This window comes from Dicentrarchus labrax, unplaced genomic scaffold (assembly GCF_905237075.1).
Source record: "Dicentrarchus labrax unplaced genomic scaffold, dlabrax2021, whole genome shotgun sequence".
Lineage (NCBI taxonomy): Eukaryota > Metazoa > Chordata > Actinopteri > Moronidae > Dicentrarchus > Dicentrarchus labrax.
This window is the reverse complement of record NW_026136704.1, coordinates 26,203,593-26,229,350: the sequence shown is the minus strand read 5'-3', so window position 1 is coordinate 26,229,350 and position 25,758 is coordinate 26,203,593. Positions and strand designations below refer to the sequence as shown.

Below are 25,758 nucleotides of genomic sequence, written 5' to 3'. Positions count from 1 at the left end.
GTGTTTAACTTTGTGCTGCATGCCATGAAGAAATGGCGGTGGTGTGTCCTTAGTGGGAGTGTTGTGTGTCAGGCGCAGTGACTCCAGCCCTTATCAAACTTGTTCCAGCATGCCTCTGTCTGGGTTTCAGAGCTCAACTACATACAGCATGGCAACAGGAATCCAGACTCGCATTACATACACAGACACACAAACACATACCGAGGGTCTGTAAGATGCCGGCAAGCTTGACAAAGTGAATTTTATTCTTCCTCACAATGAATGCTGTAACTGTTATTATGCGATGACAAATTGAGCTATGTTGAAATGCAACCGTAATGCAGGCATTTAATGCATGCCCAGCCTTCATTCATTCTCTGCTCTGGCACTCAGCTTCAGCCAGGTGTCATTACAAAAAGGGAAACTTATATTCTGAATCATGAAATTGAAGCTCGGGGCCCACGGATGATGAGTAAGGAGGCAGTTGAGTGGGGTTTAAACACTGCTCTCATGTGGTTTGGTTCAGCAGCAGACACATGTAATCTGGCCTGACCATTTCTGGCTCTGGTGTGGCTACGTTTCCTATGGTTCAGGCTTAAGAATAGCACCAGTGTGACTGAAGGTTTCCACCTCATGAGCCACCAAATGTCTGAATTCTGAGCTCAGGTCTGGGAGTAAATCACACTTTAATACTACAACCAGTTGAGCTGCTCTGCAGGTAACCTGAAGCATTTGAGGAGCCCCTAATAATTGCTCAGTGGATGAGGCGGTAGGTGCTCTACTGCAGACATTTTACCCACTACAGCTGTGACTCAGCACAGTGAGGATCACTCCATGTATAATTATTCAGACCTTAATCACGTCTTAAGTAGCAACCACTCCTCGAGCAGCTGTGTGAAGCTATTGGGCTTTCCCCAAAACCGAGGTGTGCCCCAATATATTCAGGCTTCTACTTGCATATACTTAAGGAAAATGTGAGAAAAAATATAAAAGGGGAAATAAATAGGATATGGGAGAGGGATGATATGCTTCTTACCTTAAAATTGCAGGTTAATAGATTCCACATCAATCCAATTTAAATATAGTTACACTGTCATTATTTCCAATTATGTGAGGGATGGTTCTGGCCAAACAATATCACTCACACTGCTGTTTATAATTGCAAAAAAGCACAACTTACTGTGCATCATGTAACACAATAATTGGCCACTTGCTCATTAACAATCTTAAAAATGGTCTCATTATCTCTTCTTTGCTGTCTTGTGAGAAAAACAACAGATTGTTGTGTGAATTCATTGTGTAATGTATAGTTTACTGCTTTGCACATTCATATGAAGCTTAAACATACATGTACACATTTTCACCAAGGAGCCAGACAGCAGCCTCTGAAACTGACAGCATCATGCTCAAGCACAATTTGTCCGAGATTAACATATAAACGCTATGGGAATATAACAGAGGAACAAGGCAGTCTATTTAACCACCAAGACAATATTTCAGCACCTAGATTACTGGATATTCACTCATTCACCCAAAACAGTGCAGCTTGTTAAACCGATCAGCTCAGGTGGTAAATATTCCAGACTTGCTGTTTTCAAAAGTCTGATTCACAGCCCGAGTTTCAGCTCGAGATAATATAATAATAATATTTCTCCAGTCGTCTGGGAATATCCTGTATTTTCATAAATCTCTGGGAACAACTGACTCAACTCAAAGTCAAAATGATTTCATGCATTTCTTCCTGTAATTAAAAAACATTTGTGATACATATTTATCTATATAGAGTATGGCAGCTCTAATCTGTCAGTATTTGGCTCCTGCTTTCCAGTTAACCTGTGACAGTTAACTCCTATTAATCACACCGGAGTACGTGAAGCCCACAATTTCTTTTTAAATATTTGCTTAATGCCGAGTGACCTTCAACGCAGCACAAGGGTACAAATACAGTTTAAAATGAAACAAAAGGTTTCTTGGCTAGGCTCCACACTTCTTATCTGACAGACTTATGCACATAATTTAAGATCAGATCAGAGTCTTTAATGTGCGATAAGATTTTACCTGTCTCTAAAAACGTACTTTCCACAGCTGCCATCCATCAGTGTTTGTGAGTAAATAGGCCACCATCTGTGATTCAATGTGTGAATTTCCTTGTTGACTGGCTTGAGCATCTCTGATGAGCTAGAAATTACCTGTCAGAGGTCTAAATCGCCTGACCTAAGTTTTGTACAAAGCCAGAGCTCCTCCCTTTGACTGTTTTGAATCTCTTTTGGGAAATAAAAGAAGATTTTGCCCCAAATATCCCATCAGCCTTAGGTGTAGCCTGATGTGATATCTACGGGCACGAAAAAAACTGCAAAAACATATATCTGTAGCACACCTAGCAAAAAATAACACCAGAGATTATAGATTTAGATTATAACTTCCTTGCAGGGATAAGAATGTGCAACAATAATTCAATAACATAACTTTCCATCCATCTGTCAAGTCAGTCAACTGCATCAGGCCTATATGTGTCCCCTTGTGTCTATCAGCAGAGACTGCCAGATGCATGACACACATCACTGAGATACACAGGCTACTGTATATGGAAAAGAATGCAAGATTAATGTGTCAAATATCCAGGCAACGCAGGAATCAGCTGCTGCATCAGTAACGCGCCTCAGCAGGCTGCACAGCTGAGCCGAGCAAACTTCATGCACAAAATACAACAAAACAGCAGCTCTGAATCCTGTTTAACAGAGCGAATGAGTTTGGTTTGGTTTCTATCTGTAGGACATTCCACAGTCTAACTCCTGAGGAGCTGCAGTGGTCAATTCACTGCACCTAGTGGTAGATGTTGGCTACGGCACAACTGATTGATTTCCACTTTTCACACACACAACTTTCTCAAGAACTGAAGACAAATCATTGCAGCAGCTCTTAAACTTTATATCTGTTATTTGTTTCTCTCAAATCCATCCCAAAAAGCCTTATAGTTAAATCTTTTTTTCAACAATGTACACATACATATATTCACCTTTCCCCTCTGAGAATCTTTGCAATATCTTGCCTATAGTTACATACAGCATCAGATGGATCAATATAGGTCTTTTGTGCATAATTTCATAAGGTTCAGTGTGGCTGAACTTGGCAGCACAACATGTCGTGTCCCTCCCAAGAGACAGGTGCATTTTAAGAGGTTAAAGAAAATATGAATAGACAGTTTCATTGGAGTCACATTAGTAGGAAACTGTTTGGATCCAAGCTTACTTGCAGCCAGCTATTGAGCAAGGTAACAGAGCAACAGGAGATAAACTTGTGATACAATATGTATATTTGAAAATATTAAATGGTCTCAAAGAAAAGATAGATAGATAGATAGATAGATAGATAGATAGATAGATAGATAGATAGATAGATAGATAGATAGAAACTTTTTAATGTTGATTTAAGGTATTTAAAATGATATTCATTCTTACTCATCTTTCATGTACTTTCCATTTCACAGTGCAAAAATTACCCATCAGCGCCACCCTGCGGTACACCAGGCCCAGGGTCATTTATAATAGATGAAGTTGGCGTTAAAATGAAAGCCGAGCAGTACTGTATGGACAAGGATTTCCTACACGTGTGAAAAAGGTTATAAATTGATAAAGCTATATTGTTCAGATTATTTCTGTTCTAATCGGCGGGATTTTAGTTTTCTCAACCGAGCACAGTCCTGATCACAACTTAAAGTGTCATATTTTAATTTATAAAATGAACTGGAACACACGCACATTTCATATCTATCAGTTTTACAATAAATATGTTTTTGCATTAATAACTGACCCTTTCAATGGAGAGAAAATCTACCAAGACAAATTACTACCATTTTCCCTCTTAACAGCCCCTGTTGCACCACTTTGATAACACTTATTCACACCATGAATGATGTAATTCCGATTACTTCCATCCAGACATTAAGATGAAGTTTGCCTCCAGTACAGCGGGCAGGGCTGTGCCTGCAGCGGGCTACTGACCTGCCAGTCTCCGCTCTCTGACATTCTTCCAGAGTAAATCCCAGGCTTTGGATGTGGAGCTCCGCAGCTGCGCGCTCAAAGACCGCCGGAGCTTCAGTTTCGCTGAGTTTCTTCTAGATGTCATCGCAAATCCTCCACTCGCTCATAATAACAAAATCCTCTTCGTCCTGCACAAACCCGTTATGTTGAAGTTTCCGACAGAAAAATGACCTTTCCTTCCTCCAGGTTATAAACTTTTTCCCTACTACAGCAGCAGACCTGGCTTTGCTGCCCGGTCTTCAAACACAGTTGTCAACATTTTGAGGGACAGGATAAATATATTCCTCTCGGTTAGAAACGGATGTCAATGAAACGAGTAAAAGTAACAAAGTGATAGTAAAGCACCAAGGCAGACTTTCATACTTCACACCAGATGTGTGTGTATGTGCGTCTGTATGTGCGTCTGTATGTGTGTGTGTGTGTGTGTGCGTGTGTAAGAGAGAGAAGGGATTCACGCACCACGAGCGCTACAAAGATGTGATGCCTTAAAGTGCTGCGGGAAATATGACTATTACCAGGCTGAGCGCGCATGATCCACCCAACAATATGGTTAAGTGTGAGTGGAAAGGAGGAAAGGAGAGCTTGGAGGACTGATGGTAACAACAGATGGTGAAATTGAACCGTTTTATAATAGCTGTTTTGCATGATATATGTAAATATTATGTATTGATGATATATGTAGGCCTTTGTTCAATATTAAATGTCACACACTTTATGACCCAGCAAACATATATTTTTGTAATGTTCCATGAAGGTTCTTACTTGGCAATATTTCACGGAACCTTTAAAGAACATCACAAAGACGCCTCTAGCCTATAATGTTCTGTCACGGTTATGTGAATACTAATGGTTTTTGCATGATGATTTATTCCAAAGAACGTCCTTGCAGGTTTCCATAACCGTGCAATGTTTGGTAAGGTTTTAAGGTTTATTTTTTTCCTTTTTTTGGGGGGGGGGTCCACATCATTTAGCGATCTCACAGGATTGTTATAGTATGTTAAGAAAAACTCTCCTTATTCTTTCAACTCTATGTTTAATCAATTTCAATGTTAAATTATTATATTATCTCAGGACACTTTTGAAATAGAGCAGGTCTAGACCATACTCTTATAAACATATTATTATTGGCATTAAAACATTTTTTTAAAAAATGACAAAACTCCCTCCCTCCCATCCTCAGTAACCCACATTCTCTGGAAAAGGCGAAACTTATAATAAATATAAATTACAAAGGAAAACACTTTCTATTCATACATACATATCAAGTACAATACATATTCTAACTAACAACACTGTTAGTGAATATGTGAAACATGTGTCAGTAAAGTAAGCCTTTAAAAAAACATTTCCAGAATGTTCTTCCAACTAAAAAGTGTTTGCTGTGTAGCCTATAAACTGCCTTTTGGGACTGCAACTGCAAATAGCTGAAAGACTGCAGTTAATTTAGATCACAACAAAATACTGCATTCAATCTGCTGTGGGAGTATAATGTAGCCCAACCCAGAGGCGCCTCATTTCTAGAATAAAACAACCACCACACAGAGTTTCCAATCTCAGTCCATTTAGTCACTTTTTAGACCCTCAGAGCTTGAGACAAATCTAACATAAGACTTTAAGGTAGGAAATAGAGCTCTACGTAGAGCACCTGAAGGCATCACAAGCTGCAAACCACTCAACACCCCACCACCACCACTACAAACACACAGGCTCTCAAATGACAACATTCAAAAGTGAGAAATCACTTTCTCCAGGCTCTCACTTCACTATGACCCCCAAAGCAAGAAAGAAAAAATCATCATGTGTCTGTGGTGATCAATAATACCTTTACAATCTCTTGATATAATACATCTATTACTCATTTTTTGTGTGGCTCTAAAACATTTGATTGACATAGGCCTAGATATGAACTATTATTAGGATTTTGACCTAAATTTCCCATCAGGAGGATGCCGTCTATTATTCTAAAGCTTAGTGAGAGTTCAGCGAGTTCTCCCCAGGTAGGTTAGAGTAGGTCAACCCTACTGAAACATGGGTTCAGTTTCAGCACCATTTACTTTTGTTGTCACAATATCTTGCACCACAGATAGTGAAAAGAAAAGAAAAGCTCAGCTCAGGTCTGAAGAATGAACACGATAAGTTCTTCTATAAAGCTGCTGCTGCCTGCTAGACAGCAGCTTCACTGATCATTATACCATAATTATTTTAGGAATTTCCTCCTATTATTGTGTGCCTGTTCAGGCAGTGTGTGACCTAAGGGTGGTGATATCATATCAGCTGCACTAATTTCTTGTACACCAGCTGGGATTACTGTTATAACAGGTTTAATACCATTATAAACACACAGACTTAACACAGTGTGGCTGGCCCAAGATTGACAGCTTCTTAAATGGCCAAATCTCTGCTGACCTTAGTTTGCCCCCTCCACACGAAGCTGAGCTAACATTACTTCATTTCAATCAGGAGATAGACCCCATTTGCCACTGAGCAGTACGGGTGATTTACAGATTATCACAAGGTCACATAGAGTGATATCTGAGTGCCAAAGGAGTGTGCAGCAGAGGAGAGAATATTAATGAAGGGCTCAGTTTTCCATTTGTTCGGTCTGAAACTGAAATTATGTGCAGTCAGAAGGAATAAACCAGTGAACTGCTCTGATCTTACTGGATCTAACATGGAAACATTAACATCTACATATCCCAGGTTAAGACTCCACTCTCTGCTAAAAACAGAATAACAGAAACTTCAAAGATTGTACCTTCCTGTGAAGCAAAACATCTAAACTTTCTGCTCATTCACGGTAAAAAACAAAATAATTCTCGGAAGGTGTGACCGCTTTTCATCTGCATTTGGATCTAACTGGATTTGTCACTGTTATTTTAAGGTTTAGCAAGTTACAGGAATGAAGAATATGTGAGAAAACATAGATGCTTTTTTGGTTCAGCATGTTCACCAGTGACCAGCATGTATCTATTTTGAGCCTCAGACCCCAGGCTAAAATGCAGCTTGGAGGACAGAAAACACACACACACACACACACACACACACACACACACACACACACACACACACACACACACACACACACACACACACACACACACACACACACACACACACACTTGATCCTGCGACTTTTCAGGAAGGGTCAGAGTTAGGCCGAGTCAAGCACCTTGTTTTACGCTGGTCACGTGAACGAGGAAAGTTACAGAGAAAAAGGATGAAAGTTAACACATAAATACTGGAAATTTAACACAAAACAGGACATAAATTCATCCTTAATTCAAGAAATTGGTACCCTAAAACTTAAATTAATTCAATCACCGAACTCAACCTGCCCATATTTGGAACAGGCGTCTATTTGGGACAGGCTTTTAATTCCTCAAAACTCAGCACAAATGTTAAATACTAATTAAATGTTAAATATGAATATTACTTATATAAAAATCAAATAATATCAATTAAGAATCATTGATTTGATCATTTGATACCTTGGAGCTCATGGCATTTCTATAAAATGAACTGAACCATTGAATTGTGGAGAATGTATAGCATACAAATATTGACAAAGATGTTAACTAAATTTGTGTAGGCAATCTAAGTAGCTAAAACTCTTTAAGAGCTTTAAGAGTTTTTACAAATCTAAAGAATTTCTACAAAATTCAGACCAGGAGTCTAACTGAGACCTGCATTTGTTTGTCAATGTAGCTACAACAGGCCAGTAAAGGGAACCTGCATCTAATCGGGACCCTGTTTTTTTTTTTTGTTTTATGGTATATTCCTGACATATGTGAAGGCACTGACTTACAAAAATAACAGAGAAATAACAAACTTAAAAAAAAAAAAAAGAACCCTTGAACAATCTTCAAAACATCATCAGTCAATCATCTTACTAATCCTCTGGTCGATATAGGCTGACATGGGTCAAAGACAGGGAAATGAATGAGTGTGCTAGCTGTCAAAGTTGTAAACAAGGTATCAATCTCCAGGCTCAGTGACTGACAAGGCAGGAATGGACAGACAGACGGACAATACTGTCCCTGTCAGGCCCCGACAGTAAAAGTAATGGAGGAAGCGCAGCAACAGGGTTCTGACCTCTCTCGACATGAATCACCAGAGAGGTAAACACAGCCCACCCGCCGCTGCGCTTTTCCTCTCTTAAAGAAAACTCGAACAATAAAGATGACCATTGTTGCAAGCGGCATCATTGTGGCTAGATGATGACTTTGCCTCTGGAGCGGTCTTTGGCAGTGGAAGTAATAGCAGATGCAAAGAGAGGAAACATCAGTCAGCCTGAGAATGTTTTCCCTTCGTTGACTCACCCACTTGTTTGTTTTGGCCAGGCAGCTTTTAGAAAGCACCAATTTTCCCGTTTTCCCTGAAAAACGGGCACATTTTCTGGGCTAGTTTTTTGCCTCTCACCGTCAGCCTCCCCCTCTTTCATAAACACATATTTATTTGTACACAAGTTATCTAAATTCCAGAGTTTGTCTGTGTGCGTGCTGTGTCCGTGTCTGGTGACTGATGTGGAATGCTGCCCCATAGCTGCAGTGGGAAAATCCCAGATGTGAGGAAACTGATTTCTCCTCCACGATTGGGTCATGTTGTTGGCCAGGAGGTCTTACACCAGGCCCCCTTGAATAGTCTGGGAGAATGCTCTTCCCAGCCTAATGGAAACAAGGCTTGGGGTGCGGGGAGTGGGGGAGATCTCCCCTCCACCTCCACCCCGGCCCCCGAGGGCTCGTCCCAGGCATGTGCTATAAATTTCCTGACCATATATTCCCAAGTCGAGTTCATTTTTCCAGAGGAGCCACACATGTGGTGTATATCTGGGTTTAGATTATGGGGTTGGGGAAGGAGGAGCTGACTTTAGTCCCAATCCATTAAAGTGGCCACTAATTCTGTTTTCTTAGAGGACTGTCTGTTGTAATGTCATAGTTTCTTCCTTTTAGTGGAGGTTGTTCTATAGAATCATTAATTTCTAAACAGATGATTAATTACATCAAATCTGTTTATCATAACAAAGATGGAACATAAAGAAAAACTCCCCCGTTATGTTTATCCAAATCTTCCCGCTGCAGCAGTTTGTTACATAACTTTTTGTATTCAACTACAAGAAGAAGCGAGGTAAAAACAGAAAGAAACAGAAAACACTCAAAAGTTTATTTCAATATAATGAAAATTAGAGCTCACAGGTGTCAAAGTTTGTATAAAGAGGCTTGAAGAATGTAAAACTGCCATGACAAGCGTACGTGACTATTGTTTCATTGAATGACAAAGCATGTAATGCTGTCAGGTCTGAATCTGTTAAGGCCGCATTGCCCGCAAAAATGCATGGGAAAACATTTACACCACTGTCCGGCACCTGGTTTCTATTAGAGCAATGAGGATCTAATCACAGAGGTAACATTTCTCTCTCAGTCACTCTCACTCCCTCCATCCCACTCTTTTGCTCTCAGAGGTGGCAGATGTAAAATAAGCTCATGTTTTATTGATTTTAAGTAATTTCCAGGCTGGTTTTAAGTTTTTTTCCACCAGGGATTAATTTGCATCACATTTCTGATGATGTAAAATGCACCTTTAGGGGAGGTTTGCTCCAAGGTACCTTCACAGCAATCACCTATAAATACAGCTGACAGCATAACTCTTCATACATTACATCGTATGATACACTGCAGCATGACATTCAACAAATTCAAACAAATTCAAACAGGAAGTCTGTGTTTATATTTCAAGATGAGTCCCGTCCCAACAGAGAAACTGAAGTTAAGAGTCTGACAAAGACCGAAAGAGAAAATGACAGCTGCTTAAAATTAAACCTACAGTTGGGTAGTAGTTTCAATCTCTCACATATAGAGTCCTATCTGAAATCATTGCAGTTTTGCCTCCAATGGTCTCAAGCTGCTACAAAACATTTTTGCTTAATAGAAACCAAACTGTGGAAATCAACATCTGTGTGAAGACTCAGACCACATGTTTACAAAGCTGAGTTGTGTTAGAAACACACAAGAAAATGATTTTTGAACTACAAGAACAAAATAAATTGTTTTTATGCTTCCACTCTACTAAAAAAAAAGCTTAATTTGTACTTTCAACATCAGCAAGTTAATGATTTTTATTAATGTTTGTGTGGATTGTCTGTAATCTGCTTGTCCAACAATTCTGCTCAACTCATCAGCCGTGATAAACTGGAAGTACAGTGCAGGTATTGTTTTCAAGCTGAGACACAAACAGGTCCTGCTGGGCCCTTAACTTTTAAAGCTGGTGAGCCAGAGAGGATGCAGGAAGTCTGCTCTGCCTCTGCCTGCTATATTGCTCTTTGATTACTGAGCCAAATTGTTTAATCAGGTCTGAAACCACAAGAAAGCCGCAGTGCTACACTGCCCCGGGACAGAGCCTCTTTTAACGGAGTGCTTTGTTTTTTTGTTATCTGGGTACAGGTGGAAGCGCACAGCTATGTAAATCTTCAGTAGCACGGTTACCCGCGGCCTTGTTTCTGTGCAGAAGGACACGGGGTTCGGTGTGAGCGGTGCCACGTGCTTGGCCAACCCGGGGATGGAGAGGCGAGGGCTGCAGGCCCAGCATAGGCGCAGACTTTTTGCCTCCCTGCAACATCTGGAATCTCTGTGGTTTATGTGGGAAATTTGGGAGGCCAGTGACAGAGCCAATGTGGTTACTGTATCTAAACCGACCCAGCGGAAATGTTCTTGGCTTGAAAACTGTGTGTGTGTGTATGTGTGTGTGTGTGTGTGTGTGTATGCATGCAGGATCACCAAGGAACTACAAAGTGGAGCACCAGACTTGATAAAGCCTTGGATGAGAAAGGAGTTATTGTTTGGATTCATTTCCAGCAGAGTGGTGAGCATTCATAGGAAAGGTACACACACACACACACACACACACACACACACACACACACACACACACACACACACACACACACACACACACACACACAAGGAGATAACAGGACTCGAGCCAGTTGACTGTTCAGTCACTACATCCTGGTGCAGGGTCCTGAAGTAGTGTGGCCCTTCCTGGCTCATTACTTCCTAAATCTTGTTTCTGCCTTTCTTCTCAGTTGGCAGCTGAGTGCTGGACCAACCTGTTAGCTTTTGTGTTGCTTTACACACACACACACACACACACACACACACACACACACACACACACACACAAACACACAGAGTACTGGACTGCATCCTGACATGGCTGCCCACGCCTCCTTCCTCTTACTTTACAAAACCCAGGCCTAAATTCCTCAAGCCCTACACACACCAACGCACACAGAAAAAACACTCTCACCTTTGCCATTTTGAGGAAATTTTTCCCCCAAAAGATTTATCGATTACTTCTTTTCTAATTGACAGTGTGGATAGAATTGGGAACAATAATCCTGTTTCCTCTCACTGCAGAACATAAACCCGGCAGATAATGCAGTTCAAACAGCTTTCTGAGCGCACACTACACACAATGACAGGATCAAACCAGGTGATTTATGATGGGCAATAAATTATGCCAAAACATGATGGGAATTGTTGAACATGGTGATCTCATGGGCCTTGAAGGCATCATTAAATGATATTATGTGCTATTTTATGTATGTTAGCTATAATAATTGCAATGAAAATGTTGAAATTGCAATAAAAACGTTAAAAGATTTCAGAGCGGGTTAACTAAATACTTTCTCTAATGTTTTCACAACCTTGACAAATTACTGTATATACAAAGAAATGTCTAGAAATACTACCAGGCTTCTTTTTTCCCTCTCTTTGCCTGTCAAACAGCCGAGCTGGCCTCTGCACTCAGGAAACCACAAGTCATTTTCCATCTTTCCATGTGTGGAATTTTTCATGCACTCGTCATGCCAGCAGCACCCTTTATAGTCTGAGCTGGATCTACAAATGACGACTTGGTTATAAATTTAGCGCATGATGTCACTGATCTGGCACCTGTTAGGCAACGGATAGACGGGGAGCAAAAATAACGGTACAATCTCTTGAAAATTGATTTTCCTGCAGCATTTAAAGCATATGCTTTAAATCAAGAAATTTCACAATGTCCAGGTCTGTCTTTAAATAGTCAAAGAGAAGATGAAAATGCTTGGCCTTATTCAAACACTGCTGTGGAAAAAATGTGCTACGTTGCCTTTTCTTCCTAATACCAAAGCCACTTCTAATGCGCCACACATATTCTTGTATCACTGACACGTCTCCTTTTCAACCAAGTTAAAAACTCCTGTGTTTTGATGACTCCTATGTCATGTTTGTATTCCCTTTACAAATCAGTACACTCAAACTAATCCACATTGGTTACCCTAACCTGTTAATGTCCTATTTAGGTCTTTGCATGCAGTCTGAGGGCCTGTCCTCACGAATAAGTTTTTTTCGAATCCGGATAAATACTTTATCGTATCGGCCTTGCGTCCAGACGGATACGGCGTTTTCGGGGGGGGGGAAACGGTATTTTTTGGAAACGGGTCCCATAGTGGGAAAATCCGAAAACGCCGGATTGCTTGGAGTCGTCTGGATGGCGATAACGGATTAGCCCCGCCTGTCTAGCCTTTAACCTCAGCCGCCGCCGCCGCTAGATGCGTCATAACAACAATAGCAATGGCGGACTACTGCTACTTGTTTGTAAACAGCGCATGCTCCATGGCTTCTCTTCCAGTTTTAATGTATTGGTGTGGCGGTGTCACAGCGCCACATACAGGCCTGGCATATGTACTACAGCGTTTTGGGTCATTTCAGTGAATCCATGTGGACGCAACAACGCCGTGTTAAGGAGATTTTTTTCGAAACAACATCGTATTGGGTGAGGCCGCGTATTCTTGAGGACAGGCTCTGAATGTACACTGCATGAAATGAACAATGGCTGGATGTCTGTAGCAACTCTAGTCAAAAGTGTGGAAATATACCTTTAAACCTCCAAGAGACAGCTGATCTGTCAATGATTTCACTGTTTATAAGAAGAATATATCATTTTAAATATTTGATCCACAGGTTTATAGGTGTCCACAGCCACAGTAACAGAGACAGTACTTACTAATGATTACAATGTAAGCTATGTAACCATACGTATGTGGATACAACAGATTGTGTTTGTCCCTTTCCTGTTTCAACATGACAACGTCCCCTGTGCACAAAATGAAGGTCCATAATGAAATGTTTTTCCCAATTTGGTGTGGAAGAACTTGGCTGGCCTGCACAGAGCCTTGAACTCAACCCCATCCAGCGCCTTTGGGATAAACTGGAGCACCGATTGCGAGCTGGGCCTTATCGCCCAACATCTGTGGCTGACCTCACTAAAGCTCTTGTGTTTTCCCAGAGGAGTGGAGGTTGATACGGCAGCGTATCAATGTCCACAGTTTGTCGACAAGTTTGCGTAAAAAGGAAAAAAAGAACAATTCTTCTAAAAGTATCTATTCCTTTAAAACCCCCATGGCTTCCCCTTGGGAACAATGTGACACTTAGCTAAGATTGGACCTTTTCTGTCACAACAAAAAATATGTCATAATAAAAACAGTCCTGAGGTCAGAATCCAGTAGAGATCAGTGAATAACAAAAGAGTTTATAATCCTCCTTACAGCTCAAAACATCCAAAGTTACATATGATTTCAATATTCCGCCTGCCAGCCCCCGTTCTCTTGTTGTACATGTTCTGACTACAACTACGTAGGTAACAGCCTATTTCATAGGTCCTCATTTGTTGCCATGAAGCTCTTCTGATGTGTATATTATGGTCCCTAACAGGCCTCCAGAGAGAGAAAGAGAGAGACTGCAGCTGCCTGAGGTCACAGTCAGCCTTCACCAGCAGGCTGTGACCCTGGGTGAGACCAAAGGCCTGGACTCTGAGAACAGCTGAGGAACATGCCGGAGTCAAAACAGATCAGACAACCCTGCTGTAATGCATTAGCAGCTATAGACATTATATAATATCCATTGGTGCTTCATCTATAGCTGCACTGGTGGTTTATGACAGTTAAGGGCTGATAAATGATCTGCTGCTCAAATAATCCAATTCCTAAGGGCATATTTTAAGTTTTCTTTGTGCCAAGTGAAACAAAGCATCATGTACAAAGCAAAAACTATTACAGAAAGAATCTCTGATTGATCTGTTTCACATGGATAAATGATTTACATTCTGATCAAAACGCCGGTGTTTCCAGGAAAAATCCTCAAGATGTGACATGTTTTGAGTAACTGGAAGCAGCAACAGAGATACCCACCTTGGGTAAATACACACTATGAAGAAATACAGCACCTACACAAGTTCTGACTTCATAGTTGGATAATTCAAGGAAAAGTACGTGACAGCACTGTTGACACCATTCAACTGAACTCAAAACACCACAGCTATCATCACCAGACATGTTGCCAAAACAAAAAATATAAATCTCACCAATATAATTTTTATTTTGTTAGAAGCATTTTCTGCCAAATGATACACATTTACACATTTCTCTGACTTCACATCCCACACATTCAATGTTTATTTCATCTCACTTTCACAGTCTTGAGCACATGCCAAAGCTGCTTGTCTCTGTCTGCTGCTTGATTAGACGACCCTGAAATTAGAATCAATTAAAGCAGCATGGCTGCATTAGGGAATCCATCACCAGGTACATTTAACACTGACAATGAAAGTAAAAATAGCCAGATTAAAACACCCAAAACATCCCTTTTCCCTCTTTGCTGCAGCTTTTCTCTGGGAGTCATTCACACCAACGTGTGAGGGACACAGGGCTTTACGTTATTTTCCTTACAAATAGACAGAAGTCTCCAAGGGATTCACAGTTTCCTCTTTGTTTTTCTTATAATCAGTAGCAGGAGATTTTCACATTGAATGTAGATTAGCATATGCATTGAGAGAAAGGATCTGTGTAAATGCACACAGTCTGTCTGAAAGCTCAGAGGCAGAGTGGGAAGCTTTGGCCTGACAGCTCTGCGCCAGACAGCGCTGTTTAAGCCTCACTTGTGTCATTTTCCCTCAGACTGGAGTTTGGGAAGGTGATGTTTATCATAACAAAGAACAGGACCATTTATTTATGCAAATTAAAAGTCACTGAGTTCTGCATAACTGCTCCTCCTTGGACCCTGCCAATCTTTCTGCCCTGCACTGCAATCTTTATTTTTCTGTTAAAGACAAATACATTTACAAAATAAACATTACCTGTGCATAAAATCACAACCACTGCCATTACATAATCATATTTCTGGCCAATACTAAGTACATGATTTAGGCCAGATAGATAAATGCAGCTTCATCCTCCTTATCCGTACTGTATCTCTGGCAGAAACCCGGCTGGATATGCTCTCAGACTGAGCCCTTAGCGTTGCAGTGTCACTGCAGATTCATTAATTCTATGATTAACGTCAGTTAAGGCAGCAGGGTTTTGAGGATGAACATAGCTGCCTCCCCTCACCACAGGAAGCCATTAATTTCCACACTGCAATTAAAGAGACTGTAGGGAATAGATTTCCATACAAATTACGCTGTGTGAGAGGGAATAAGGCACTTTTGGCCCATCATCTACTCAAGAGTTGAAAAATGCTCTATAAATGTTGAGTAATGCCTTCAGAAAATAAACATTTGAGAAGGAGGATTAAGCTTTTTTTCTCTCCACAGACCAAATCTTCTCTGAGCGTATCCATGTGTGGTTTTAGGATGGAGCTCTGGGTTTTGTTTTCTGCCTCAGGAAAAACAAAACAAGTCAAGAGGACTAAAAGGTCTAGTGTTTTTTTCCATAAACCCCTTACATGATCTAAAATAAATAAAAATAAAAAGTAAGGAGAGTTTTGAAATCCCCTAAACTATTTTTGAAATCTCTGCTCACTATCTCAATCCTAAATGGTTCGGTGCTTAATATCAGTGTTGACAATGAGACAAACAAGCGGGCCATTGCTCAACACAATTCAAGGCTGCAACAATTAAAATGTAAACAAATGAATTTAAAAATCCACAGCGGCCCCTACTGGCTGTGCTGCTCCTTTAATGTTTGCAAAGACCGACTGACCACCTTCGTGACTGACTAATAACCAAGATTTAACAAGCTCTTGCAAGTAGGATTCAAGCGTTATACAACAAAACTGTAACATAACTTCATGCATGCATGCTTCTGGTTTTAGAAATATATGAGATTTTAAATAGATTTACTCATTAAACAAGTTCTCTGTTAGCTTGCTATAGTTAACCAGAATGTGTTATTTACAGGCAGGTATTGATGGAAATGGTGTGTGCACTTGCGAACACACTGAATGTCATCATGTGCATGAGAGAATAAAAAGACACTGCACATTCGTAGCACAGAGCACAAACGCTTTTCTCACTGCTGCTTTGCTATTTTGGATCTGGACCTAAAGAATGTGCTTTCCTCTCCTGGACAATGTCATTTTAATGAGGTGGACAGTGTTGTTATGGTCGATACTGAGAACCATCTGGCCACCTCGTATCCGTGTCATAAAAGAGGTCTCCTCAGCCCAGCTGTAAAATACAAACAGGGAATATCGCACCTAATGTGTCTGACTCTGCCAGCATTGTCCTTTTTTTTTACAACATCATCACTTAACAAGTTATTTATCATTAGATTCCAATTGAAACCATATGCGGATTTCATTACTTGATGACTAAATAAAGTTCTCACTGATATTGTCTCTGGGATTCTTTATCTCAGCCAAAATAATCACCTAAAAGAGAAAGCATGTGGCTGAATACACATCTTTCCATGAAAATCATATGGTGGAAAAATTTGATGACAAATGTATTTGAAGAGAACTTCAGAGCTGTGTTGACAAACTTGTTGATGTTACTCACGGTGGTCTCACACTCAAGTTTCCAAGACTTACAGTTAGGAATGACCAGCGATCGGTCACACAGCGCATATCTCACACACCAGCAGACCACACATTAGTTAACTGCTGCATAAAAGTGACATGGAATTTTTCCAGACCATAATGTCCACTTGTGCGGCACCATCATGCACAACAGAGGTCATGTGAGAGTGCAACCTGAGCCTAAAATGGCATCTACCCAAATCCCGCAGCTGCCCCCCAAGGGCCACATCACACCAGGCCAAATATTTCCCCTCAGCAAAACAGAAACAATGATCTGGCACGCTGCCTAATTTTAACTGCATCCCGCCAAGTGACCAATATATAGAAGGCCTTTAAAATAGGAGACACTGCGCTTGGACATTCTTGACACACCGGCTGGGAGGGAGCCTGAACACACTTGTAGCCGTCAGTCTTATTAACATTTTCTGAGTCCTGAGCAATGCCACCATGCAGGCCAGGACACAGAGCCGGATCAACTTGCAGGGAGATTTCCATGATGTACCTGTTTCAATTGCAGTGTAGCTTTGAATGTAGACCGAGACTAAACAGATTCCATAAAACATCAACTTGAAAACTGATTCCGACATGAACTTCAAGGGTAGATCTAGAGGGATGGAATGCCTGGTGTTTGGTCTCAAATGCTTTCACGTTGAACACATTGAGGTTCATTTTAAAAATAACATGTTAAAAAATAAAAAATAAAAATTAATTTAATGATTTGTTATGGCCACATTTTTAACAAAAAGTTAAAGTGATAGGCGTAAGTTCAATGAAAAAAGGCATGTATTTGATTTCTAATGCCACCTTAGATATTTCTATTCAATGCTTTACTAATTTGCCACAATAAGTTGACAATTGAGTTGAAATATCTTAATTTGGGGGTTTTCCAAGCAGATATTGGTATATGTGATGGTTTGTGATAAATCAGCATATATTTCTGCACACTATAATCTCCATGCCACCCCATGAATATGTCTGTAGATATGCCCCTGATAAACTTCTGTTAAGATGTGACAGTAAAAGGATTTCCACATTTCAGCATAAAGGTGCCTTTTCTTTTCACACTTCTAATTTCTTATCCCAGTGAACAGAAAAATGTGATAAACAGAGAGATCTAGTGCTCTTCCAGCTGAATCTTTGTCTCTTACTTAAATGAGCAGAAACAAGAAGGGAACATCTTCACCCTGAAACCAGTGCAAAAACTGTATTGACTGGACTTTGCTGTCAAATTCCAGTAAACATAAAGGTTAATTACCATTACATTCACAGTATAAATAAGCAGGTAAAGTGTGCCGAGGTCTAAAAGTATAAAAAAGCATTTACTGAGCTTTTTAATATCCGTTTAGTCACTAATGTTACCACATTTACTCATCGATTTTTTTTCTACCTGTCACTGGGTGCTATCAAAGCATGCACTGAGCAGTGAGGAAGAGAAACACCCTGAACAGGTTGTCAGTCCATCACAGGCTCACTCCACTCTACCTGAATATCATGTTTGTGAAAGGTGACATATAGACAAAGAGAAAGGACTGGCTCGTTCTTATGTGAAGTGAGAATGTTCTTCTTCTGAGAGAGAGAGCAACGACAGCACATTGCATCAAAAATAATTTCTTACCTGCCCCTGTTGCGTTGGTCATCTTGTTGGGCATCTACAAGACAAAATAAATAACAAAATATCAGTGACTGTAGCACAGTAAGTTGCTCTTGATTTTGAGATGCTATTCATCACTAGGTGTTGGATCACTGAAACCATGGAAGGAAGACAATAACATTTTACTTGAATGTAGCTCTAACTCTGAAGGCTATGAAAAGCATTTCACATTATTTGGCTGTGAAAACCATTAGACACACACCCAGTTCCCTGAATTCAGGGATAGAGGATGTCTGCCTGCATTCTTCAACAGTGCAATCACTGCCCTTAATGACAAAGTCAGTAAAGAGAATCCACAGCAGAAATGGTGGCATGATTTAGCACTCATTAAATGAGCTGCTCACCAGCCTGCTATATCTGTTGTCAGTGCCGTGTTGATAAGTCAGGAAATGAAAAACAGAAAGGAAACACCAGGAGCTGAAAAATCTTTTCGCTAAAGATTAAAGGATATTTTATTGAGCAATGTACTGTTTCCCTGGAATAATGTTAATAATGTTCCCCTCAGTGCCCCACTGGTCTGATTTACGCTCTTGTTTGCTTGCCCTGTTTCCACATTTCTCCCCTGGCAGAGACAAAACTGTGCCTCAAATTCCAACCTGCCTGTCTGCAATACTGTTGATTCGAGACAATCAGCCCACATGGTGTTGATTCAAACTTCTATCAACATTTCTGGAAAGGTTTTATTGTTAAATTGGACTCAACACAATAAGTTGGTCGTGTACTGCATGTTTCATGAGGGCCACGCCCCCCCCCGGTGTTGTCATGGCAGCAGAAACGCTTGCAGTGTAAAGAAACACTTGGCTGGATGAGCGACCTATATGGTTGCCATTTTGCTGTGACAACAAAAAAGACCTGACTGACCGGATTAAACAGGACAGGTGGTTTTGTTGTGCACTATCTGTCTTTGTTACATGGACACATTTAGGCCGCATGGCAAATGAGGTCGGAGAACAGCAGGCACCTCCATGTTTGATTTATTCAGATGAAGGAGATTTAAAGCAATAGTCACAAACAAGACATTTCTGGCAGGTTTCTGCCTCGAACCACCAGGGGTGTGCATGTGGCTCCAGGGTTATCAGCCTCAGCCACTCTGTTATCTACGGGCACAAAATCCCACCTCTCTGACTCTTACTCAACAGCAAAAACAGAAAATATGAAAAAAGATCATATGACTCATGCCCTATGTACGTATTTCTACTTCTGTTTAAACATGAAGTCGAGGAGTGGGGCCTCTGAAAACCACGAGGTACAGCCACTGATGTATCCCTCATTATTGACTGTGAGATTTGCTGCAGTCTGGCAGAATTTCATCACATATCTAAACACTTCTGTATCAGAGTTCAAAAGCTGGGTTTAATGCAAGGAAACATGGAGGATTATATCTGTGCTTTCAGAATCATATACTACATGTGTCTTTGAAGAGAGGGAGACAGGATTGTCTTGTGTAAATGTGATGGACCTGATAAGTTAGTCTCTGAGGACCAGCTTTAGACCCAGTTTCAGAAATAAACTTGGGAAAATTAGCACTCCAAAAACCAGATGCTGGGCCCCAGTGGAGATGTGCCGATTTGACAAGACTTCAAAGACTTTGAACACATCACTCTCTCTCCTTCTCAACAGCCAAGAGAAAGTATTTCATCCTGGCATATCCCGAGAGCTGACCCACTTTAAACACACATCGCCCTAGTTCAGTGCAGTCGCAGTCAAATGGTGGACACATGTCAAAGGTTGCAGGTCAGGAAAAGTGACATCTTCCACACAGGAGCAGCACAGAGTCCCTTTCAGGGAAAACCTCCCTTTGCTTTATACCAACAAGGATGTTTATATGGAGTGACAGGTCTGTGTGGGTGAATGATAGCTGCTGCCACAGCACAAATGACACCCTGCCTGAGAGTCAACAGGGCAGTTACAGGACCGGTCGGTCTGAATGACAGAGCAGCGTGTCCTCTGTTCTGCCCGTCTCTGTCAACACCAATTAAAAGTAGGAATCTTCAACCCAAATACATCTCTATCCACCAATAATAGAACGCAGTATACAGCTGGTCTCAACCAGACTTTGTGCTGAGCAGCAAGGTCAAGATAACTTTGACAAATGTCGATACAATTAGAGCTGCTTATTGATTAATCTCTTGACTAATTTTTTCAGTTAACTGACTAATTGTTTAGTCTGTATCATGTACCAGAGGGGCATTTGACTTTAAAGGGGAGCCAAAACCAAAAAGGACCGTACTGTGTCCTGACTTAGTTTATTAAATCGAGTCTATAATATTAAATCTCCGTAAACATGTGGATGGCAATACACATAGCTTATATACTTATATACTTAATAAACAATATTTAGACCTTTATTGAATTTTGTTTTTTAATCTTTTGAGCAAAAACCCAAATAGCATGTTCAGTGGTAGGTCTTTTGGATTTTGATGAATAACTCTCGATTGGTTTAGAATTTACATATGCCCTTTACCAACAGAAAGAGCTCATCAAGAGCTTTCATTTTTATTAATTGACTTTCATTTGTTGATTTATTCGTTTTTGCCCAAAATGTCCCTTACACCCCTCTGGTCCTGACACCTAAATATATGAAAAATGACCATTACATTTTTCCAGAGGCTAAGCTTAAGCGTTTTCACATTGCTTGTTTTGCCTGACCAACAGTCCAAAACTCAAAGATGTTTAATGATGAAATAAAGTAAAGCAGCAAATTCTCACATTTGAGAAGCTGTATTCTTGAATTGAATACTTGTGAAAATTGTATTGGATTGATTTCCATAAGTGACAATTTGATGAATCAACAAATCATTTCCATTCTAAATACAGTATATGAAAAGGTAAGAAAAATATGTAATACAACACTGGTTTTGAGAATGACAAACACACTTGGTGAAACAGGCAAACCAGGATTTTTGAAGCAACTTTTAAATTACTTTAAATGTAAGATAAAGTCAGTTGTTCCCCTGCAAGACTTTGAGTATGACTTTATTTACACAGGAACTGAGCAAAGCCATGCAGGTACAATTTATCCTTTGCTGCTTTAAAATGAACTTCAATATTGACATAGACTAAGACTATGGCTCTAAAGGCTGGAGATTAAAAATAAATCATATTTCATGAGCATCCTCCTATAAAGGCCCAGTCAGTAGACCTTTTGACAGTATAAACTGCTTCACTAACAAACTTTGCATTTCTATTTTTCTAAACCTATAATAATTCAAATGTTTACTGCTGTGTTTAGAAACTATTGATAGAAGCAAACCTTTATAGCATCAGATAACTTAGTCTGAGCTGTTGTTGGACTTGCTTCGTGTCAAGCCTGGATATCGCACAGAAGGGTCAGAAAAATAACTTTTATTGCAAACGACAGAACAGTCAGTAGCTTAAGTAGATTAATAGTTAAAAATCTTTTGCTCTTTGCTATTTGAAGTGCATTTTAGGACATTGGCAAAACATCTTGCATAACATCTTCATTGTTCAAGTAATTATATGCAGGGTAAACAAAGAAAATCCAACTATATCTCTCTCGCTCCAACAAGACAAAATCTTAGTCAATACCTAACACATTCCAGCTAAGATTAGCTCAGCCGGCATGATGTGCAGCAGATTGAGGCAGATATGAGGTGCATTCCAGTTTTTAGAGATCATACAAAGGCAGGGGGTCGTCAAAGGTTGTCGGACAGGTGCCAAAAACTTTTACCAGATACTTCCATAAAACATCTCTCAGTAAAGCTGTAACTGCCTGTTCAAGCTGGGTGTACTGGCTCACACATTCGTTCTGTTTATTCTTAGACTCAGAGACTGTGATTCAATCTGTATCGCATTCTCGCTCCCCGCTGTCAGAAGTTTCATACTGACCCCAGAGCTCTTATGTAAGAGTCAGAGGGGACCGAGGAGGAAAGATCACTCTGCATGTGCAATGCTGCTGGGATGTCATCTCATCTGCTTTTGGAAACTTTGCAAGGTCACAGTTAACCCAGTTGACAAATTTTATTTGTGTGCTGGTGGGTGGCTGCTGGGGATTTTGTTACCTTCGGTCAGGGCCAGGCTAGCTGTTTCCCCCTCTTTCCAGTCTTTATGCTAAGCTAAGCTAACAAACTGCTGGCTGTAGCTTCATATTTATTATACAGACATGAGAGTGGTATCTTCTCATATAAATACATCTCAAAGTGTATTTCCCAAGACGTCAAACTATTCCTTTAAACTAGCATCCAGTTATTCAATTACCAGCCCCTTTGTTCTGCAGTTGTACAAAATCCAAAATCTTATTTCAATGCTTAAAAGAACATCAACAATAGCAGTGTGGTATATGTGAAATTCTCTATTTTATAAATGGAAAAATTAATCATTATAATCATCAAATGCCCTACTGAATAACATGAGATCTCATTATAGTCAAGGTTACACTGCAGCCAAAATACTCTTGTCTTTAACGTATGTGAACATTCCCAGCTGTCCTCGAGCCAAGTCTTAAGCCATGCTCATGTCATTTTCAAGAGGCAGTTATGGGTTCCACAAAAAAGACAGGTGGAAACACCTAAACTTCATTTCATTTGAAGTATGCAGCGCCCACAGACAAAATAATCTTTCTTTACACTCCACTCTGTCTCCCCTCTCTCTTTCCATGCAGTCTAAATATACTGATCACCCCGATAACACAAGGTAACATGGTGCCAAATTTACACCTGGTATCACGACACGAAATTGTAAAGTGTAAGAAAATGTGAGCAGAGGGCTACAGTTTGCTCTTCTAAGCAGATTGTTTGCCCTCAGGTCGCAGCAGACCCATCAGGAAAGCACAAAGCACAAGCTGAAAGGCTTTGAATTTAAACCCGCCCTGCATTCTGCAAATCTCTCAGTTGTCTGTTTCCTTTAGGGCTGTTGAATAGTGACATTTATATACTTTGTCCAGCAGAAGTGAGTCCAGCTTGTTTGAGAATGCCAAGGCTGACCTTATTCTCAACGCAAACCTCAAATATTTACAGATGTGGAGGGAAGAGCAGGGAATGTCAGAACTTCAGCTGACTGGTGAAGGATTTATCTTAAAAACGATCCACTTCTCCAATGTTATTTGTCTCTTCTTTTTTTTTGCTTCTCTCAGCACATGACATGCAAGTAAGTGATTTTATTCATGAAGAAAACAGATAAGCAAGCTTATGAAAACATTTTGTAAGAGAATAAATCATTTCACCCATGCATCAGTGGTTTTTTGCACTCAGTCTACTATAAAAAAAACAACTCTACGGCTCATAAAAGATATAAAACAGGTGTATAAACACTTAGAACATCTAGATTGGATCTGGATGATGATGTACCATACAGCATTGTTTCAGGAACATAATGGCTGAAACAACAGTGCTGAGCAAAGTTCAACAACGAAGACTAAAAAGTCCAATAGAATTTAATTTGCCTCAGATAAAACAATCCAGATGGAACTTTGAATTATCAGTGAGAAATACTTTAAGCGAAGCAGGAAGTAAACAGGCCATGGCAGTCACCCAAAAATGCTAAAGCCAGATTTGAACTGAAAAGAGAAAACATGCAACCAGTTGTGGAGTTAGACTCAAAGGAATTTAGTTGCTCACAGCATTAAAGACGAGAACTGGACAACTGTACTGTATTACACACTACCTGTATGATTTCTTATTGACTCAAAGACGGTTTCAGGAAACTTACCGTCTTCTTGGTCGTTGCTCTTGTTCCCATTGAGGCGCTGCGAGGAGCAGAAAACCTGTCCTGGCTTGGACATTCCCGTCTGTCCGGTCTTTGGAGAACTTGGTTGTTCAGGGTTTGGTTTAACGTGGACTGTGAAGCAGCACCCCACTGCAACAACATCACAACAAAAAATCAAGACTGGGTCCGTCTCTGTCTGGCTGAACAGACTAGGACAGGATGGTCTCAATGGTGGCCAGGGGAAAAGAAAACAAGAGGCTGAGGTCAACTGCTGGGGAAGTGAAATCTCCACTCTCAATTCAGCTTGATAGGAGCACACAAAGGAGCCTGTATGTGTGGATCTTCTTTTGAGAGGACAGAGATTATGACCTTGTCAAATATCCAAGTAAAGATGTCTTGTCTTGCCCAGTTGCCTGTCATTAGTTAAAGCAAGTAACAGTGAATGCCTGAGATGGTTATGCAGATGCCTGGGAGGCATGTGAGCCTCTCTCTACCATTCCTAATGGACCAAATCATACAAACTCCCTTCAATACAATAGCTCCTCTGTGCGGTACATACATATGGACCCCGAAAGAGCACTTTTGTTCCCGAATGCTAACTCTAGTGGGATATTTCATGAAACATGCCACCATGAGAAGAGCCCTTTTTGGGAACAGAGTTGCATGGTCTCAGTCGCAACCTCAAAAGCACAATAGCTGTCTGTTCTTGCCACACTATTCTGACCCGGCTAAAGCACTGTACGCTCCAGTATCACATCTAAGAGCTGCAGACCTACATCATAAAACAGACTCCAGTCAGAAGGACACTATAAGATGGCCTGACAAAGCCCATAGTGTCACAGACAGACTATTTTCCCATATCTCACAAGTCACAGACACAGTTACGACTCCCTTCGCACACTTGGTTTACCACTGCTTGATCTGAGAGAGCTTGTATGAATCTAAACCTAATGTGAAACGCTTTTTAAAACTGACAAGGACATAAAAGTCTGATGAACACCTGTTGCTCACAGGTCCGAATAATCCATTGGGATTTTCTTTCCCCAGAGCAAAGTAAATTGATTTAGGAAAGTTTACGAGCATGACCAAGTATGCAGCGTACGCTTCACATGAATATATACAGTACCAACCGTGACAGTGCCCGTACCATTAGGTATGGAAAGTTGAAGTGCTGCAATTTGCATGCTGCTTTATATATGGCATATACAATAGAAGTAATTCAGTGTTTATATCAAAGTATGTCGGATAAAACTCTTGTCAAACTGTTGTTAATTTGTGTGACATTCGTCTTGATGCCAGGCTGTGAGAACTCTCTCTCACCTGTTTCTTGCGGGTGGTGCAAGGTGTGTCGGAGGGGGAGGAGCTTGCACTCAGAGCCTCCTCTATGTCTAGATTAAGCTGGTCCAGTTTCCTCATCAGCTGGCTCATCGACTCCGACCAGGGAGACTTGACCTGTGGAGATTCCTGTGGGTAATCAGGAAAGCACTGATTTGAGTGACAGAAAGCTATTCCTGCTATTTTTGAGTCAAACACTGAGCAAATATCTGCACTCTGCACTATTCAGGGTTTTGTTTGCCAGATTTGTTTATTTGAG

General features: G+C 40.5%; 1 protein-coding gene across 2 annotated transcripts in view; it reads right to left on the bottom strand.

The window, feature by feature from the left end:
• stard13b (StAR-related lipid transfer (START) domain containing 13b) overlaps window positions 1–25,758 on the bottom strand; it is a 64,727-nt gene that overhangs the window by 29,309 nt on the left and 9,660 nt on the right. Inside the window, exons 3-5 of one of the 2 annotated variants that reach the window (XM_051397185.1) lie at window positions 25,485–25,628; window positions 24,168–24,314; window positions 18,465–18,498 (exon numbers count right to left, since the gene is read on the bottom strand). In XM_051397185.1, coding sequence (XP_051253145.1) covers window positions 18,465–18,498; window positions 24,168–24,314; window positions 25,485–25,628 — 325 coding nt within the window. Of the gene's footprint in view, window positions 1–3,980; window positions 4,431–18,464; window positions 18,499–24,167; window positions 24,315–25,484; window positions 25,629–25,758 lie in introns of those variants that run through there. The other variant, XM_051397187.1, reaches the window with a different exon arrangement.